The 19992-nt window shown below is 44.0% G+C and overlaps 1 protein-coding gene across 7 annotated transcripts in view; it reads left to right on the top strand.

The window, feature by feature from the left end:
• Positions 1 to 2214: 2214 nt before the first annotated feature.
• ZNF618 (zinc finger protein 618) overlaps positions 2215 to 19992 on the top strand; it is a 187910-nt gene continuing 170132 nt past the window's right edge. For all 7 annotated transcript variants that reach the window (XM_060101351.1, XM_060101354.1, XM_060101353.1 and 4 more), the window contains exon 1: positions 2215 to 2286. In XM_060101351.1, the coding sequence (XP_059957334.1) occupies positions 2254 to 2286 (33 nt within the window). In that variant the 5' untranslated portion in view covers positions 2215 to 2253. The remainder of the gene's footprint in view (positions 2287 to 19992) is intronic.

Genomic DNA, 19992 nt, shown 5'->3' with positions numbered 1-19992 from the left:
CACAACAGTCCTGGCACATAGTAAGTGCTCAACGACTATTTATTGCATCACGTTTTCCTGACTCCCAGGGCAGGATTTCTTCCCTTGGTACCCCATGGCTCTCAGCCCTGGTGACCGAGACTCAGTGTTGTTTTGGATCCAGTTTTTTTCTGCTCCAGGGCCTTAAGTCAGGTGTGGCTCTGCAAGGCAGAGTAGGTGGTCTTTTCTTGAAACAGGTGCTTAGAAACCTTCACACAGGGATGGAGCCAGAGAGACATCACACATGGAGCATTTCCCTGGGTAACAGGGCCTCGGCCATCTGGTGGCTGAGGGGCAGACAGGCTGGGGGCTGCCTGGCCTGCACGTGTGTCCTGGGCTCACAGGAGCCCAACACTGCCAAGCTCCACAGGCTGCCCTGCTCCCCTTGGTGTCTGCCCTACACTAGCCTTGGCACAGGCTGCCAAACCTTTGCCAGGGACACGCTTGCCAGGCTGGCAGGGAGAAAAATGGCCACTTTTTATTTTCAACGACTTTCCAGCTTTGGGGGTAGTGGGGGAATGGTTCAGAGATTCCTCTCACTCTTGTGTGTGTTTGGTCTGGAGAAGTGTGTGTCTCTTAATTCTCTGCCTCCTGTGTAGGGCTAAATTTCTCACATGTTCATTCTTTAGGGAGAGACAGTATCTTCTATACAATCCCTTAGTTTCTGGACATTTAAAAAATAACTTTTCTAGAGGGTGCAGGGAAAAAATTTCTGTAACTCTTCCTGTCTCATATTGACCCGACTTCTTAAACATCAAACAAAACAAGACAAAACAAAACACACACACACACATTTGATTTTTTAAGGCTGGGGCAGAGAAGAGATACCTGTTTACCCTTAATTTCCAATGCTTTTACTTTAAAAAACTATCCTCTATTTTTCTCTTGGGGAGGGGTAAAGAAAGATTTCTCTCATCTCATATATACGCAGTTCTTCAAATTTTTATTCTATAAATCAATCAGTTGTGGGAGATGTAGGATCTCCAGTAATCCCTCCCATCCCTATATGGGGCAGGTCCTTCACACTTTTAATTCTTTTAAAAAATCTGATTTTTTTGGAGGGTGAGGAGGAAATGGGGTAAAAATCCCCTTTAAACCTTCCAAAATTACAAGAAGGCAGTTCCCAAATTTAAAAATAATCTGATTTTTTAGGGTGTTGGATAAAAATATTCTTGTTTATTTCACATAGAGCTTTGCAAATTTTTCTTTTTGAAATCAACTTGATTGGGGGATGTGGGTGGGGCGTCTAACCCCCCCTTAATCTTTTGCCCTTCTGATCTTACATGGGGCCAGTTCTTCAAACTTTTATTTTTAAAATAAATACGTTCTTTAAAAAAAATTGACAGGAGTAGAGAGAAACATTCTTTATCCCGCATTTCACAGAAAAGCAGCTCCTCAAATATTTATTTTTAAATTCAATCTGATTGGGGGGCTAGAAGGAGTCCCCTTAACCCCTCCTGTCTGACATAGGGCTAGTTCTTCAAACTTTTATTTTTCGATTACATTAGATTTTTTTGGAGGGGTGGCAGGGGCAATAGGAATATCCCCATTGAGCCTTGCGATTCTTCCATAAGGCCAGTTCTTCAAACTTTATTTAAAAAATCAATCTGATTTTTTTGGGGGTGGAGGGGGGAGCCGAGGAGTTCCCATTAACCCCTTGTGTTCCGTCCAGGGGCGGCTCCCCAAACTTTTCTTCCAACGTGAAAATGACCTCTCCGAGGGGCTGGAGAGCGGGGGCAGGGCAGGAGGGCGCTGGGGGGCGGGTGCGGGAGGCGCGGGGAGAGCGGGGCGCGGCGCGGGAAAGTTTGGGGGGCGGGTGCGCCGCGGCCCGGGGGCAGGCTGGCGGGCGGGAGCGGCGCGCCCGGGGGCCGGCCGGCTTTGTGTGCGGCGCGGAGGCCGGCGGCGCGGAGGCCGAGGCCGAGGCCCGGAGCTCGCGGTCCGCGCGGCGAGGCCGGCCCGGGGGCGGGCAGGGCGGCGGGGGGCGGCCGCGGGCCCGCGAGGGGCGGCTCGGCGGCTGCGGCTGCGGCGGCGGGTGCGGGCCGGGGGTGGGGGCGAGGGCCGGGCGCCCCCCCTGCGCGCCCCCAGCGCCCCCGCCCCCCCGGCCTGAGCGGGGCGGGCGGAGGAGGGAGCGGCAGCGGCGGCGGCGGCGGCGGCGGCGGCGGCATTGTGCGCGCACCAGCAGCCCGGCCCGGGAGGAGCAGGACGCGCCGGGGCCGCCTCCTCCCGCACGGACCCATGAACCAGCCGGGCGGCGCGGCGGCTCCGCAGGTACGACGGGGGGCCGGGGGCATGCACAGCGCTGGGGACCCCGGGGGGCCGGGGCCCGGGGCGCTGCGCCACTTCATTGCAAGATTTGCAAAATGCAAAGTGCCTGGGCACGTTTGCGGGCTTTTTTGTGGGCGCAAACGGAAGGGTCGGGGTCTGGAGAGCCCCCCCGGGCGCCGCGGGGTGTGAGGAGGGCGGGGGTGACGGGGAGGTCTTTTCGGGCCCCCACCCGGCGCCCCCTCCAGCCCCGGGCTCGGACCGGAGCCCAGAAAACAAAGCGGCGAGAGAACAGAGCAGCCATTTCAGTTTGGACAATTCACATTTTGCAAAAATACAACCCCTTCCAGCTCTCCCCCCTCCCTCCTAAATTTGCAATTTCCCCCTGACCCTCTGTGCGCTCGGGGTCCCTGATGACCCCCCGGGAGGTCTTCCCCCCTGGTCCCCTGTCTTTGCAACAATCTTTTTTTTTTTTAGGCCATATTTCCCTTTCTCAATTTTTTTTCTAATTTTTCTTCAAACGGTAGTTTTTTCCCATTAAAACGACGCCACCTAGAGGATACTATTTTGTAAATAAAAAAAATTAAAATTGAAAAGAAATATTTTTTATTTCTTATTTTTTCAAAAGTTTGCTCTATAAGACAGTGGAGGGGAAAGAGATTCTTTTTTTTTCTTTTTGGGGGTGACAATTTTCACTTTGATCTTTCCAGGAGTATAGAGACAATTTTTATTTCTGAAGCCAAATCCAGATAATATGTAAATGAAAATTAAGCTGGAATTTGAATGAATTCAGTTTTTGAAGGGGAGAAAGCAAAAAGCCTTCTAAAACCAAAGTCAGTTTGGCTGCCCAACTCATTTTAGTTTGAGAAAAAAACTATTTGGGTTGAGGAAAGGAGGGAAATTGTTGAGTTTAGGGGAAACTGGGAGAATTGGCTTTATTGAAGCAATTAGAAATTGTACTTCATTGTAATTTGGAACTTGTTTAGCTCAGCGTGCAAAAAAGACTAATTTTGCCATTTGGCAATATTTAAAGTTTTTCTATTTCCAAGAAGGAAGGATTTAAAAGAGAAAATAGACCCTAAAATGTTGGCTTTGGACACACCCAAAAATTGTAGGTTTTTAAAAAATTTTTTTCATTTATGTTTTACTGCAATTGAATCTCAAGGTTCTAAAGAAAAACAGAAACTGGAAAAGTTAGAGTGAAATCCTGTCTTTTTTTCCCTGCATTTGTTGGGTTTTGTGTTATTTTTTTTTGTTTTGATGGAATAATTAAGACTGTTTTCTGATTTTGTTTCCTGAAAGGTCTAGGCATTTCTTTTTTTGTTGTTGTTTTATCCAGAAAATGTCAGAAACCTTTTCTGAGCAATGTTCAGTGGAAAAAAATGTAAATTCATTACATTATACAAACTGAGTAGCCCACAGATTTGTAGGAGAGACCGCCATTAAAATAAGATATGCATAATTAACATTATTATGAAAAAACTAACAGTGGATTCACAGAAGCTCATTTTTTATGACATGCAACTGAATCAGTTGATAAATACAAGGGTTGAGGAATCCTTGGTAGGAAGAAAATTTTCCTTTCTGTGTGCTTGCTCAGTCTTCCAATTTGAAAATTTTATTATTGAAAAAAAAAAATAGCCGGATTGGTTTCAGCCTCTTTGATTGTGATGTGGGGTTGGTAGTTTATTAACATTTGGTATTTTTCACAAATTTGATTACTTTCAAATGGGGGGAAAATCTATTAGTCTTGATCATTTGGGGGGGGGGTCTGTGATTTTTTTTTTTTAAAGCACAAATTTTACTGACTTAAGAAGGAAAGATAAAAGAGGGAAGAACAGAGGAGATGAAAATTCTGATTTTTATCCATCTTCTCTAGTGGAATACTTACTTTGCTGAAAAAATGGGGTAAAACACCAATTCAGCTGATTCTAGCATCAAAATTAAAATTTTTTTTTTAAGGAAAAAAATCAAAATATAAACAAAAGCCAAACGCAAAGGTACTTGTCTTTGGAACATGAAAGCATATGTGCAAATAGTATTTGATGTAGTTTTTTGGCCTTCAAAAGAATCAAATAAGGTGAAACTCCCCCGCCCCAATTTCTTTTTTTTCTTTGGGAAGACAAATACTGACTGAATTGAAATTTAACAGAGGAAAATAAGGTACCTACCCAAAGTTGAAGGGTTATTTGTGATAAATTAGTATCTGAACTTGCTGGGGATTTTGCACCAAAAAAAAAAAAAAAAAAAAAGTTCTAATTTTTCTGTCCAAAAGGAGGGGGAAATATTGTTAGCATTTGTGGAGTGGGATCTTGATGGGACCTGATGATGGGTCACACAGGGCTAGGACAGGAAACCCTATCCCCTTTCGCCAGTCACCAGCTGGTCTTAGAAGAAATGATGGCCCCAGTCCATGGATTCCCATCCCCATTTTTTTGGAAATTCAGTTTTCTAAGGGGATACAAATTCTGTGAAATATATTTGATAGTGACAGAGGTTCGACATTACCCATCAGCACCATTGCATTTGGGAGATTTTTACTTTTTTAGTAACAAAATCCTTCAGGGCTGACTGGCCACATTCTGACATTTGGAATGAGCTTTTTTTTTTTTTTTTTTTTTTTTTTTTTTTAAACAGAGCGTAATTAAAAATTTTTTCTCTGTTGAATTATTTAGGCCGATGCCTAGGACGGTCAAAGAATTTATAATTTTCAAGGGCTCTAGAGGCCTCATGAGACAGTAGGGGCAGCTTAGCAAGTGATGGAGGAGAGCTGTGCCCTGGACTGGGGAGGGGTGGGTTGGGCACCCTTACCGGGCATCTGAGAAAAAGTCAGGGTTGTAGATAACAGGTTATTTCTGGTACAAGGAATAAAAAGATTGCAGCACGTCCCTCTGTGTGTCCTGGATCTCCTGACACACGCTTCAGATTCCTTCATTCCATTCTATTGAAATTTTGTTGTGTTGTCTATGGTTTAAAGGGAACTCCTGGCTAGACATTGAAAATCATCTCTGTTTTGTAGGCCTGTTTTTTCTTTCTTTCTTTTTTTTTTTTTTAATTGGTTATTCAGATCATGTTTGTTGTTAAGGAAATAGAGGTGCATGATGGCACTGTTGGGGGCGGGGTCAGTTTTCTTTTGTTTCTATGGGCGTCTCTCAGGATTGAGACCTGACCTGGGCCATACCTCTCTCACCTCCTATCATGGATGGAAGTGTGACCAGAAATGGATATTTCAGCTGATTTTTTTGTTAGGCCATGTCTGTTCACCAAACTCTTTTTAAATATTGGGCAAAAAATCTGACAGATTGGACTTGAGGGGTGGTAATTTGATGATGGGCTGAGTTATTTTGGTGAAAGATCATTTATGCTCAGTTTCACAGAGGAGACTCTTATTAATGTTTTGCTTTTCTGCCTAAGGAGGTTTTTTTTTTTCTAATAAGGTTTGAAATTTCAAGGGCTTGCTTTATAGCTTGACTTTGGACCAAGCTAAGAAGAAGGGTTTGCTTATACTTTCAGCCCTGCACACAGAGGTGAACTTGAACAAGGGCTCTTGCTTTTGCAGAAGGAAAGCAACAAAGATGGCTGGTCAGTGTAAGTGTGACCTCTCTCTGGTCCTAGAAAATAAATAGCCAATGGTTTGTTTCATTTGAGAAACAGAGTTTAAAAACTCCTCCATTGTCAGACACAATTTCCCCGCCCCCTGCCCCCACCTTTGACTCAGCTCTTGGCTTGCTGCTTCCTCTGACCTCAGAATCCTCATGTCTTCTCCTTGGTGGGGTGATGAGAATTTCCTTTTGTGTTTCACTGGATGTATAGGCTGACTTTTCATGGTCATGGTGAAATTTGGAAATTTTTTCATGTGTCTCCTCCCTGGCGATGGCAGGTGAAGTGGCTTTGTGGGTACACAGGAGCCCTAGCTCTCCCAAAGTCTTGCTGTATGACCTTGGACAAACCACTTTTTCCTTCTGAGCCTCAGTTTTTGCATTTGTCATATGAGAGCTTTGGATCAAAACAAAGATATTAATAAACAGTTTTCTTCTGTGATTCTGACTCCAAGCAATGGGCTACAGCTGCCTGGATCACTGTGTTGAGAGGATTCTGAGGTCACATCTGGACTCCCATATTCTGGAGAGTGGGGTGCAGTGGTCAAATAGCAGTGTCCATCACAGAGTGGGGAGTGTACCTCTTATTCATCATGCCCAGGCGGGTTGTAAAATCAATTTAGTGGGTCACAATCAGCATGAAAAAAAAAAAGAAAAAAGAATGGAATAGAATACAGGGGAACACAAACTAGCAGAGGCATAGCTGTGTATTGAAGGTGAGTGATGTCTCATGAAACTTTAGTTTTATTTACATGTGCCGATGTATGTGCATGATAAATGTAAGGCCTACCGTGAGTCACGGTTAAAAGAGTTTGACAGATACTGGTCCAGATGATCGACAGTGATGTGCTCCAAGAACATCGCACGTTGCTGTTTACACTTTATCTCCTTATTTATTATCCCAGTTGACTTTCACATGAACCCTGTGGGGTAGGTGTCCTGGGCCACATGTTTTGTCCCCTGGTTGAGCCTGCCTGAAGGGCCAGCTGTGAAGAAGTCTCAGCTGCATGGCAGTCAGGCACACACCTCAGCTTGTTGGCCTTGGATGAGACGGGAAGGACAGGTGCTGTGTCCTTCCACAGTGAAACAGTATCTTTGCCAGATTCTGTGGCTGGAATGGAGACTTTAAGTAGCGTGGGATCCCTGTCTTGGTGGCAGGGAGAGCAGCCCCAGTTACTTTCATTCCTCACTTTTACTTCAGATTGCCGGAGGAATTTTTGTGGAGTTAAAGAGTTCATGTTGGTGCTATATTTAAAGTCCAATCAGACTCTGAGCGAATGTCTATATTTTTGTGTGTGTGCCCTTCCTAAAAACTCTAGAATTGCTGTCTTGGTCTCCTCATCTTTTAAATATGTCAGGCCAGCACTGTCCAATCGAAATATAATTCGAGCCACAAATGTGAGTCACATATGTCATTTAAAATTTTCTGGGGAATTCCCTGGAGGGACTCTGTGCTTCCACTGCAGGGGGCACGGGTTCAGTCCCTGGTCTGGGAACTAACATCCTGCATGCCGTGCAGCATGGCCAAAACAAAACAAAACAAAACAACAAAAATAAATAAAAATTTCTGGTAACACTTTAAAAAAACTAAAAAGAAGCAGATGAAATTAATTTTAATAATATAGTTTATTTAACCCAAAGTATATCTGCAATGCTATCATTTCAGTATTCATTAATATAAAAATTATTAATGTGCTATATTACATTCTTTCTTGGGGGGGGTATTAAGTCTTTTCTGACTAGCCACATTTCATGAGCTCAGTAGCCACATGTGGCTAGTGGCTTCTATATTGGATAGCACAGGGCCAGACCAATGTTCCATCTCGTTGTTGTTACTGGGTGGCACATCTTTGAAAGCTCTTGGTGTTTGCTGTTGGGACTTCATTGCTGAACCCTCAATGCTCTGAGGCATTTCAGCCTGTAGCGGTGATGCGTTCCATTTAGCCTCTTCTGGCTAAAATGGTCCACGCCTCCTTTTTATTTGTCCCAAAGCAGTCTTCTGCCAAGGTTAGGCCAGAACGCTTTAGTTAAAAGTGACAAATGATGGCTAGCAACTCCAGAATGTTGTGTCTCAGCATGTGTGCCGTTGAAGTCAAGAAGTACAGGAGGCTGTCGTAGGAGGTGGGTTTTAATAAAGTATTGCCTGAAAGAAGGATTAAGATGGAAGAAGACAGCAGGTGGGTAGGACCAGGGTTGGGGTCCTCGGGGTGGGGGGAGATCCAGGGGCAAAGATGGTCTGTCAGTGAAATCCATTTCTGAATTGATTGTGGAACCACCATGAAATCCCCCTAGGATAGGCCTTAAGTTTGAAGCATAGAAAATTTCGGACACCTCCCCCAATTGGTGAAATGGAAAGGTGGTTTTGAGGTTAGCCAGACCAGAGTTTAAAATCCAGCCTCATTGTGTGGTTGGCATTATGTTACTTTGGGAAAGTCACCTCCGGTTTTGGAGCCACAGCTTCTGCATCTGGAAAAAGGGGGGTAATAATCTTGACCTTGAAAGGTTGTTCTATGATTAAATGAAGCAATTCATGTGTTGCATCCAGCCAGTCCTTAGAAGGTTGTCCTTAGAAGGTGGTCAGTACATGTCAGTAATGCCTGACCCAGTGGTCTCCATTTGGGGAGATTGAGTCCCAATGACAAGAGTTTTGGTAGTTCTGGAAACTTGATGACTTATCTTTAATAGGCAGAGTTAGGTAACAACAGAAAATGTACACTTTTTTGGTTGTTGCTTTATTTTAGAGCAGACTAGGATGATATATCCCTTGGACCTTACACATCTCAATGCTTTCATTTCAGGGATGCTCTGGCTCCTCCAAGTATTTCTGGATTTGTTTCAAAGCCTGTGGTACAGTGTTTAAAGGGACAAATCTTAATTTGTCGTGAACTGTCTACCATTGAGCTTCTGCTCATACTGGACCTTCTGTCTCTTGTGCCCTTTCCCTCCTTTGTCTCTGCTCCATGAGAAACCAGACCCCCCTCCCCCGCTTGAGACCTTCCTGCATGTCCCCTTCTGTGGAGACTCTCTGAGCCTCCCCAAACTGCAGTACTTTCCAGATACGCTGGGCCCACAGATGAGAGTTGGTTGTTCGCATTTCTGTCTCGCCAGCCGGCTTGTGAGTTCCTTGAGGGCAGAGATCATGGGTTACTCATTTTAGGGTCTGGCACAGAGCAGCAGCTCAATAAATGTTTGATGACTTAATTTGATTTTTTGGAAAAAGCTCAGATCATCTAGATTTGGGTCTAGTGAAGAGTAGATGACCAGTTTTGGGTTTGGCCATTTGGTCAACACCAGTGTTTTGTTTTCTTTATCTAAGAAAATAGATTTTCTTAGAGCCGGCTCTGAAGCCCACGGTTCCCTTGGAATAATAAATCAGAGAGGGCTCCTTGGATGGCTCCTTTGACTTTACATGCTGTGGAGAATTTTTTAAAAGTTCCTCATCCCCTTTGCTCCTGTTGTGTAAACCATTTCCTTAAAATGGTTGGGGGGCATCTGGGGTTATCATTCCAGATTTGCAGGTATGGCAAATGGGACCCAGCATGTCTAAGGAGGTGGAAAAGGGGGGTGTGCCTTGAGGTGGAAGGGGCTTGACAATACCCTGTCCTTGCTCTAGGAGCTGGTCTTGGCCATGGGCCCTGGAATTGGACTTCAGGGGGCTGTTTGCAGAACAGCTGGTCACATGGGCCCCTTAGATGTGAAGTAGCTAAATGTGTGATTTGATGTTCAACCAGACCCCACCTTTGGTCGGATTCCCGTTTGCACATGCCAGACATTCAGGGAAAATTTATGGGAAAAAACTGAGAATGTTCTGTTTATTTGCTTAATTTTTCCTTCTGTAAGTTTTTGAAAATGCTGTCATTGTTAACACTTTATGGCCCAGCTCAGCAGGTGAGCACAGGATCCCGTATTTCCTCAATGGTCAAGTTCCCACATTTTCATATTTCTGAAATTGGAATGTGTTTTACAGTAGATGTGTTCTGTTAGAGCACTATTTCTCCCACTTTTTTGTGTGTGTGTGTCTCAAAAAGCTATTATAAAATCCATGGTGACTATCTAACAGTCTAAGGCACCTTGAAATTGAGGCTATAGAGTGTTCTGTTCCTGGTGGGGTGGACTGTGACATTAGGGACTTCCAATTCTGCCCTTTTTCTTTTTAGAATTTTTATTTATTTATTTATTTATCTATCTGTCTATTTATTTATTTATTGGCTGTGTTGGGTCTTCATTGCCACGCGTGGGCTTTCTCTGGTTGTGGCGAGCCGGAGCTATTCTTCGTTGCCGTGTGCGGGCTTCTCACTGCGGTGACTTACCTTTTGCAGTGCATGGGCTCTAGGCACGCAGGCTCAGTAGTTGAGGCTCGTGGGCTCTAGAGTGCAGGCTCAGTAGTTGTGGCGCACAGGCTTATTTGCTCCGTGGCATGTGGGATCTTCCCAGACAAGGGCTTGAACCCATGTCCCCTGCATTGGCAGGCAGATTCTTAACCACTGCGCCACCAGGGAAGTCCCTCTGCCCTTTTTTTTTTACCTCACTTATCCCTGGGTTTGGCTTCTCCACCTGTACAGTGAGGCCGGAACTTCGCCTTGGGAAGAAGCATCTGGAACTCTGAATTAGCACCCCTTTCCTTTTGTGTCTTGCTGGGGCCCCTTCTCTATAAGGCAGAAGTAACCAGTGGGAGGGAGGTGAAGCCTTGTGAACAGGTGGTCCCTTCTGTATGGTCACATGGACGAGCTGTCCTACCAGTGGCAGAACACCAGCTGGACATTTCCAAGGGTAGAACAAAGAGATTGAAGTGGAAGGGACAAGGCTATGCTCCCCTCTCTGCTCCACTACTTAATCGTATTGTGATCTTTGTCAAAGTATTACACGTTGTTTTCCGTATCTGTAAGGTGGTGATGATGATGATGAAGATAATAAGTGTGGCACAGGGTTCTTGTGAAAAGTTGCGATGGATGGGAGAAAATAAGCTTTGTAAAGGGCAAAGTGCTTTTCACTTGCAGCATGTTATTTGTACATCTAATCCAGGGATGGTAAATAAGTAATATGCATGCCGCCACTCCCCATTTTTAAGCCTGTGGCAGGCATTGCTAATCAATCATGGCAGTCTTTTCCATTGAGTCTGGCCAGTGACCTCAGAGCCCTTCTTACTATGATGCTACCCAATTTGTCATTTCTGATCTAGTCTCACACACACACACACACACACACACACACACACACACACACACACACACACACACACACCCCTGGGAAGAGAGGTGGAATTACTTGCCCAGAACCTCAGTGAATAGGCGGAGCTACTTCAAGCCTCAGATTTCTTAATTCCTCAACCAGTGCTTTTCCTACTATCTGCACATATACTATGTCAAAAGGAATTAATTTGGTCTTGAGAAATAGTGAGAGGATCTTGACTCCTCCCTTCCGTGTTATAATTAGATACCCTTGGGGTTGTCATCAAAGCAGGGCTGGATAACCTGCTTCTCTGTCTGATCCCTGAGTGATCAAAGGGGAGATACAGTGGCTGGGCCACTGGGTTGGGTGGTGTTACCCGCTCTCTCACTCCTGTGCTATAGGTGACGTGGCAGAGGGGCAGGGCAGGCCCTGGGGTTCCTGGATGACCACGTGGGTTTATGACAGGTTACACTCTAAGACCATAATCGAGTTCCTCACTCCCTGGGCATCTTAATTTCTACATCTGGGACCTGAGATGGACATAATCCTTCAAAGGAGTGAAATGAGACAGTGTATTTAAAAATGCTTTTTTAACTCTGAAGCCCTACATGTGGATTATTTTGTTTTGTTTTTATTTTATATGTGTTAATTTTTATAACTAGTGTTAATCACTAATTATTAGTGCCCTGTTGGGTAGATTGTATAAACCCAGAGTCACAGATGGGTGCCCACAAGGTGAACTGGCCCCTTATCTTTTTTATTTTATTTGATTTGCTGGCCTAAGGTTTAAGAAGTTCAGAACTTTTCAGCCTTTGCAGTGTATGTGTTCTCCTGTTTTGAGTCCGTTTCCAACCTCCTCTGATTTCGATCCTGTATGTGACCTGCTGCGCCCTAGAAGGCACTGGGATCTGCACACCCCAGTGTACCCTCTGTTTGTTAATCTGCTAAGTGGGAGAACAGCCTATTTGTATACCCCTCACAGGCTTCTTGCAAGCATCCCATGTGTTAACGGACTCAAAAATGCTTCATAAACAAGGAAGAACTGGAGAAACATGTTGGTGACAACTCCTTTCTTTTCTTAAAAAAGAAAGGAGGGAGGCTGAGGTGAGGATGTTATTGAGTCACCAGAAAAATGATATAAATATTTTGGCTGACAAAGCAGAAGGAGGCTTCACATATAAGCTAAAGAGGAAAAATGGAGTCAGGTGATACTCCGCTCCCCAGTCTGTTATAGAAAACACAGGAACACTTGCTTTCTAGTGAAGCAAGTTCTGTTTCAGGGATGGAATCTCTGATTCCCAGGGGCCAGCCCTGGTCCTGGGGGGGATCCAGGGAGAAACGAAATCTCATATTTCCCCCATGGGTGGAAATGACTCCTACCAAGTGGAGGAGGTCTAAGTGTCCCTCAGCAAGCCCCTGGCTTGCAGTTTGCTGGTGACATTAAACGTCAGAAGCTGTTTTGGCTCCCTTTCTGGATGTGTTATTCTCCAAGACAGCATGCCCGAGGGGCTAGCCATTCTACCTCTCAGCTTTGAGCCTCCTCCTGGACAAATTCTCACCAGCCCCAACATTCTTACAGAGAATTGAGAATGGGAATTTTTATCAGGTGAAATTTTGCAGGGAATTTGTGTTCTGTTTTATTTTGGGCTCAGAGTTTTGCGAGACAAGTGAACATAGCCAGAGCCCTTGGAATACCCGGAGAGAATAGATGAAGACATTTTTGGATGCTGGAGATTTTTTTTTTTTTAATTTCATCAACTGGGGAAAAATAACTATAAAAATTTAAGTACATTATGTGGGTGTTTCTTATAATGTATGCTGGAAAAGCAGAAAGTGAACCTGATCTGAAATAAAACTAAAACTGGCCTGAAATGAGGCCTCAGGGAAGGAAAACTTCCCTGGGGTGCTACTAGCTTGAGGTGGAATTTGTTGTGAGGCTAGTCTTTTTGCATCAGAGGAGTCTAGAGCTAAAAGGGCTCATGGAGATTATTTAAGTCTGTACCATCCAGTATGTATTGGTAACCACTAGCCGCATGTGGCTGTTGGGCAGTTGCAATGTGGCTAGCCTAAATTGAGTTGCGCCGTTAAGTGTAAGATTCGCACTGGGTTTTATTTTATTTACTTATTTTTTATTGAATTATAATTATGTCTTCTCTAGGTCTGGATCTTAAAGACTTAGTAGGAAAAAAATGACTGTAGAAGATCTCAGTCATAATTTTTTTTTTTTTTGGCGGTATGCGGGCCTCTCACTGTTTTGGCCTCTCCCGTTGCGGAGCACAGGCTCCGGACGTGCAGGCTCAGCGGCCATGGCTCACGGGCCCAGCCGCTCTGCGGCATGTGGGATCTTCCCGGACCCGGGCACGAACCCGTGTCCCCTGCATCGGCAGGTGGACTCTTAACCACTGTGCCACCAGGGAAGCCCTCAGTCATTATTTTTAAAATACGGTTTACAGGTTGAAATGATAGCATTTTATATATTGTGTTAAACAAGATATATTATTAAAATTAATTTTGCTTTTATTTTCATTTTTTACAATGTGGCTACTAGAAAATTTGAAATTACCTATGTGGTTTATATTACATTCCTGTTGGACTGTGCTGATCTAAGGCAACCTGCATCCCCCAGAGAGGGGGAGTAGCTTGCTCAGGGTCAGGTCACAGGGCAGCTTCATCAGGTCAATGGACAGACTACAAGACTCAAGAGTTTGGGATTGAGAAGGAAAGATGATGTAGTGGTGTAGGTATCATCATAACTAGGTGGTTAAAATGGAGGGGTAATGGGGAACTTGAGAGAGGGACAGAGAGAGAGAGAGATACTAGTAATTCAGGGGGAAAAAAATTAAACTGCTTCCCACTTTGCTTATCCATTCCCCTAAACATTAATTAAACAGTTTGGAAGAAAGTAAACCTAACAAGATGAGCAAAAACAAATCTAAAAGATTACCCCTGACAATTTCTCTGATTGCCAAAAAATTTCAGTCTTTTGAGTCTTTAACTAGGGTCTTTTTGAATCAGAGTACAGTTCATGGCTGGTCTGGGCATAAAAACCCAGGTTTTTATGGGTTTTTAAACCCATAAAATTTTAAATCCATAGGGGCTATGGATTGTGGGTCCTGGGGGGCTGGAAGCCATTCTTTTACGAAGTCAGGTCTGCTCCCTGTAATGATTTAGGAAGCAAGGCTTCTAGAAAACCCAGAGGGCGTATAACCAGAGTGGACAGAGTGGCAGGGTGGGGAGGTTACCTAGCTTCCCTGGCGGAGAGACCTGGAGGAGGGTGACTAACCTTGCAGGGAGCGGCAAAGCTGAACTTGAACCCAGGTCTAACTTTCCAGCCTCGTACTCCTGCTCTTAGTGGTTTGAAAGGAGCTTGAGCTATGTGTTGGAAATTCAGCCTTACAAATTTTTCTTTTCATTAATCAGGAACTCTTTCTGTCAAAAGACTAAAGTTTAGCATTCTTATTTATCTCATTTGATTTTTGCAAAGTAGAATTTGTCTGCCTTGAACTATAATCATTGCACATTTCTTGGCTTGTTATATGCCAGGCACTGGGCTAAGCATTTAACATCTATTCTCTCATTTAATACAATCACCCTGGAAAGTAGGGATTTTTCTTTTCTTTTCTTTTCTTCCCTTTTCTTCTCTCTCCTCTCCTCTCCTCTCCCCTCCCCTTCCCCTCCCCTCCCCTTCCCCTCCCCTCCCCTTCCCCTCCCCTCCCCTTCCCCTCCCCTCCCCTTCCCCTCCCCTTCCCCTCCCCCTCCCCCTCCCCTCCCCTCTCCTTCCCTTCCCTTCCCTTCCCTTCCCTTCACTCCCCTTCCCTTCACTCCCCTTTTTTGAGAGAATTGAGATTCAGAGGTGAATGGAATTGCCCAAGGGCACACAGCTTGTAGGGGGCAGTTGGATTCAAATTCAGATGGATGCCAAATTCCAGGCTCTCAACAGCCCTTTGAGGAAAGTGAAGTAACCAAGATGTGGAGTTGGTGATTGGCTAGACCCCGAATCCAGCTCCTTAGATGCGCTGCCATGCCCTGCTCTAAACCTCACCGTGAGGGGGTTGTCCTGAACTGTCGTGTCATGGGAACTTGCCCTCCCCACTCTGAGGACCTGGGTACGGTACGGCACTTGCTGTCTCCCGTTCCTCAGCTCCCAGCGCGCCTCGGTGGACCCGGGCTATGTGTTTCATGCACACAGAACCTTTAACACCACATTTGAAAACAGTTGCAGAAGGTTTGCTGTAATTAATTACATTTGACATACTTGGAATCGGGGCCTCCTGGATTCAGAATGCAAATTTATGCCCAGACAGATGTAAGGTATGCTTGGAGCCAAGAGCTCTGGCACATCCCAGCCAGGGCCTGCGACATCGCTTGCTGCCCTGATGGGACTACTGTCACAGGCCGTGAGTGGTGGAGGCAGGACTCAGACTTGGGGGTACCTGGAGCCTGGAGAAATAGCCCTGGGCTTTAGGGCAGGAACCATGGGCTGTAGTGGAGCCCTGCTCCTAACTCAGCTGTGGTTTGGGGAATCTCTTTTCCCTCTTTGGGTCTCAGTTTCCCCTGCTATACAATATAAGGGCTTAGACTAGGTGGTCCTTCCCTCCCCTCACCCCCACCCTGTCCTCCCCTCCCCCCCGTCCTCCCCTCCCCCCCCCATCCTCCCCTCCCCTCCTCTCCCGTCCCCTGACCTTCCCTTCCCTATTAGAGAGTCAGAACTTGGAGTGCTGGCTTTTGGGAGTATTAACAACTGAGGTGAGAAAGGCTTGTAATAGGTAGGTAAGCAGGAGGCTTGTTGGAACACAGAGAGGGGTATACAAGACAAGGCCTGGTATCTAGACAAGATGTTGCTAATTTCCAGGGCTGCACATAGAGAAGTTATTTATTCTGCATCAGTCCCTCCTCCTACCCACATATACTCATCTCACCATCTGTATTAGATATCTATTACTGTATAACACATCACCCCAGAACTTAGTGGCTTAAAACAACAATAATCATTTCTTGTCTCTCGTGGTTTCTGTGGGTTGGGAATTTGGGAGTGACTCAGCTGGTCAGTCTGGTTCAGGGTCTCTCTGTAGTTGTGGCCAGATGGTGGCTGGGGCAAGGGTCATCTTAAAGGCTTCCCCACTCTCTTGTTTGGAGCCAGGGCTTGGAAGACTCAAACAGATGGGGCTCCTGCAGCATCCATCCATCCATCATCCATCCACCTCCCCACCCATTTATTTATCTATCTGTGTATCTATTTAGGTATCTATCTGTTTCTCTCTCTATCCATCTATCTACTTGATATACCTATATCTATCCAATCTGTCCATCTATGTATCTAATCTATATCTATCTAATCTATCTATTTATCTAATCCACCTGTCTTTCCATGTATCTCCATGTGGTCTGTCCAGCATAGAGATACTTGGCTGGACTTCTACATGGCACCGTGAGGCTCTGAAGGCACATGTCCTATGAAAACATAGAGCCAAACAGATGCAGCATCTCCTTGAATGATTTAACCTCAGACATCATGCAGCACAACTTCCACGTCAGTCTGTTGGTTGAGGCAATTATAAAAGTGTGGCCCAGTTCAAGGGGAGAGACATAAACTCCACCTCTCCATGGAGTTGTGTCAACGTCACGTTGAGTATGTAGGATAGAATATATTGATGCGGCTCTTTGGAAAACACACGCTGACATTCCATTTGTCTACTCACCAACCCATCTGTCTAGCTAGGTCTTCACATATTCATCCTTCTCTCTACTGACCCACTCATCCACCCATTTCATCTTTCCTTCCTTTGGACGTCTGTCCTTCCTCATGACTATCTGCTTATCCATGCGTCCCATTCAGTCACCCAGCACATTTTGAGCACCTGATATGAGCCAGGGACAGCTAGGTGCTTTCAATAACAAACTCAAGGGGAGAATGAAACTAATGTTTATTGAGACCCTATTCAGTGTTAGTCTTTTTATCCTCAAAATAACTCCGTAACATAGAATTATTATCATCTTTATTTACTGGTGAGGAAACCAAGGCACAGAGAAGTAACTTGCCCAGGGTCATTCAGCTAATTAGTTTCAGAGCCAGAATGTAAACTCAGGACTTCCTGATCACACTGTCCCTGGTTATCTCCATTCTGTTTCTGAGTATGAAATGGCTGTCCAAGAGTTGGTTCTACACTTCTATTTTTTTTCTAAGTGAAAATAGGCTCTTTTGTTTCCTGATTATAAAAAAATATCATTACAAAAACATTCAAGCAGTTTAGAAAAACATTATTCTTTAAAAAATCACCCCAAATCCTACCACTGTTCATATTTTGATGGACATTATTCAAGTCATCTCTCTGCATATTTAAATATATATGTAAATATTTATAGAAATGGGACTATATTCTTCATGCTGTTCAGTAGCCTGCTTTCCTTTTTAAACTCATTGATATCTTTTTTTCATCAGTCAATTTATTATTTTACTGACTGCATTGTATTTCCACTGTGTATGTGTCCTCAAATTTAGTGCCTGTAGGATTTGGGTTATTTCTAATCTTTTTACATGTGATTTTACATTCATTTGTATGGTGATCTCCTTGGCATCACTCACTAAAAGGCTGATCGCTGAATCACAGCATATTCACGTTCTACAGGTGGTATCAGTTACATTTCTACCAAGAGATTGGCAGTGCTTATTTTACACATTGCGGCCATCACCTTGTATTGCCAATACAAGGAAGTAACTCATTTGTCCTTTCATAAATGGATAAATAAAATGTGGTATAGACATACAATGGAATATTATTCAGCCTTAAAAAAGAAGGAAATCCTGTCATATGCTACAATATGGATAAACCTTGAGGACATTATGCTAAAGGAAATAAGCCAGCCACAGAAAAACAAATACTGCATGATTCCACTCATGTGAGGTATCTAAAGTAGTGGAGCTCATAGAAACAGAAAGTAGAATGGTGGTTGACAGGGGCAGGGGGAAATGGGGAGGGGATGCTTAGTGGGTATAGAGTTTCAGTTTTGCAAGTTGAAAACGTTCTAGAGATCTGTTGCACAACACTGGGAATGTACTTAGCACTGCTGAACTGCACACTTTAAAATGTTTAAGATGTTTTTAAGAAAATTTTAACTTAACAAATTAGCAATTTGCCTTGTTGGAACATACACACAAGAAATCCTTGTGCCTGTATACCATTGGAAATGTGCACAAGTGCTCACAGTAGAACAGTTTGTAATATCAAATACCTGAAACAGCACAAAGAGAATTTATAGAAATAGTCACCCTTATTTCTTCTATTATTTTATATAGGTTTTGTTTTCTTACATTTAAATTGTTTATCCATCTGGAATGTATTTGCTTTAAAGGAGGGGCAAAGGGATCGGGCTCTGTTTTTTTCCCAATGGTGAGCTCCTTGCTGCAACATCAATAATTGAATGATCCATCTTTTCCTCCCTGATTTGAAATGCCATTTTAATCTTATATTAAATTTCCATGTACTTAGGTCTATTTCTGGACTCTGTTATGTACTTTGGGTGTACAGGTATCACACTGTTTTAATTTGATCACTTTAAAATAAACTTTAATCATATCTTAAGAACAGACTTATAAACTAGCATATAAATTGCCACCTGCAGTGCTTACCATGTTGGGGCAGCTTCCTGGTGGGCTCCTTCACCAGACAGACTCTCCTTGGTACCCACACTGGCATCAGTGCCATTATAGATAATGGAAACTGAGGTTCAGTGAGATTAGGTAACTTGCCATAGGGAGGTAGTTTCTCATTCACATCTGGGAAGTGGCAGAGTGGAGATTGGAGCCTGGGTCTGAACAGGCTCAGAGCCTGTGGAGTTCCTTTAACAACATGCTGTGTCTCATGGATGCACGGATATCTTTCCTTAGACCATACATACCTCGATCCCCACCATGCCTGGCACAGAATGGTGCTAGTATGCGCTTCTTGAATTGGAAGGGAAGCAATTCATGGCTTATCCGAAATGGATATTATTCAACAGATTATTCCCTGGCTGCAGTTAGATGTATGGTAACATTTGTTTTAATAAGTTAATTTTTAAATAATTAAGGTAACCTAATGATATTACAGAGAAATCAGAAAATAGAGAAATAAAATTGTGCTAAATATATTCTAGCCCCCTTATATTCACTCTTTTGGGGCATTTCCTTCCTGTTATTGGATAAGCGTATTTTTATTGTTTGGATCATAATGTGTTAGAGTTTTGTCTCCTATCTTTTCCTTCCCCCATTTTTTCTTTGTCTTCATAAACATCATTTTTCAAGATTGCACAATATTCACAGAAGAGAACAAACGTAGTTTATTTAACCCGTACTCTGTTGGTGAACATTTAGGTTGGTCCCAATTTTTCTCTTTTATAAAATTACACTGTAATGAACATCTTCTTATATTAAATATTCTGTTTTTTAAAAAATTAATTTTATTTATTTTTGGATGCGTTGGGTCTTCATTGCTGCGTGAGAGCTTTCTCTAGTTGCGGCGAGTGGGGGCTATTTCTTCGTTATGGTGCGTGGGCTTCTCATTGCGGTGGCTTCTCTTGTTGCGGAGCCTGGGCTCTAGGTGCGCGGGCTCAGTAGTTGGGGCTCATGGGCTCTAGAGCACGGGCTCAGTAGTTGTGGCGCACGGGCTTAGTTGCTCTGTGTCATGTGGGATCTTCTTGGACCAGGGATCAAACCCGTGTCCCCTGAATTGGCAGGTGGATTCTTAATCACTGTGCCACCAGGGAAGTCCCTATTCTGATATTTTAAAGCCATCCCCTTTGGATATATTCCCAGAGAGATTACTGGGTCAAGGGGAGATACTAGTTTTGGGCATTTATTGTTGCTAAGCTTTGGGACCCTGTGTTGATTTGGAAAAGAACTATAGTGAGTTCTTTAAAGAATGTTTCATCGACTTTATTATTACAAAAGGAATTCCTGTTCAATGAG

The sequence above is a fragment of the Mesoplodon densirostris genome, chromosome 6, assembly GCF_025265405.1.
Source record: "Mesoplodon densirostris isolate mMesDen1 chromosome 6, mMesDen1 primary haplotype, whole genome shotgun sequence".
In the NCBI taxonomy this organism is placed as follows: Eukaryota; Metazoa; Chordata; class Mammalia; order Artiodactyla; family Ziphiidae; genus Mesoplodon; species Mesoplodon densirostris.
Note: the sequence above shows the minus strand (reverse complement) of the source record. Positions and strands in the feature narration are given on the sequence as shown.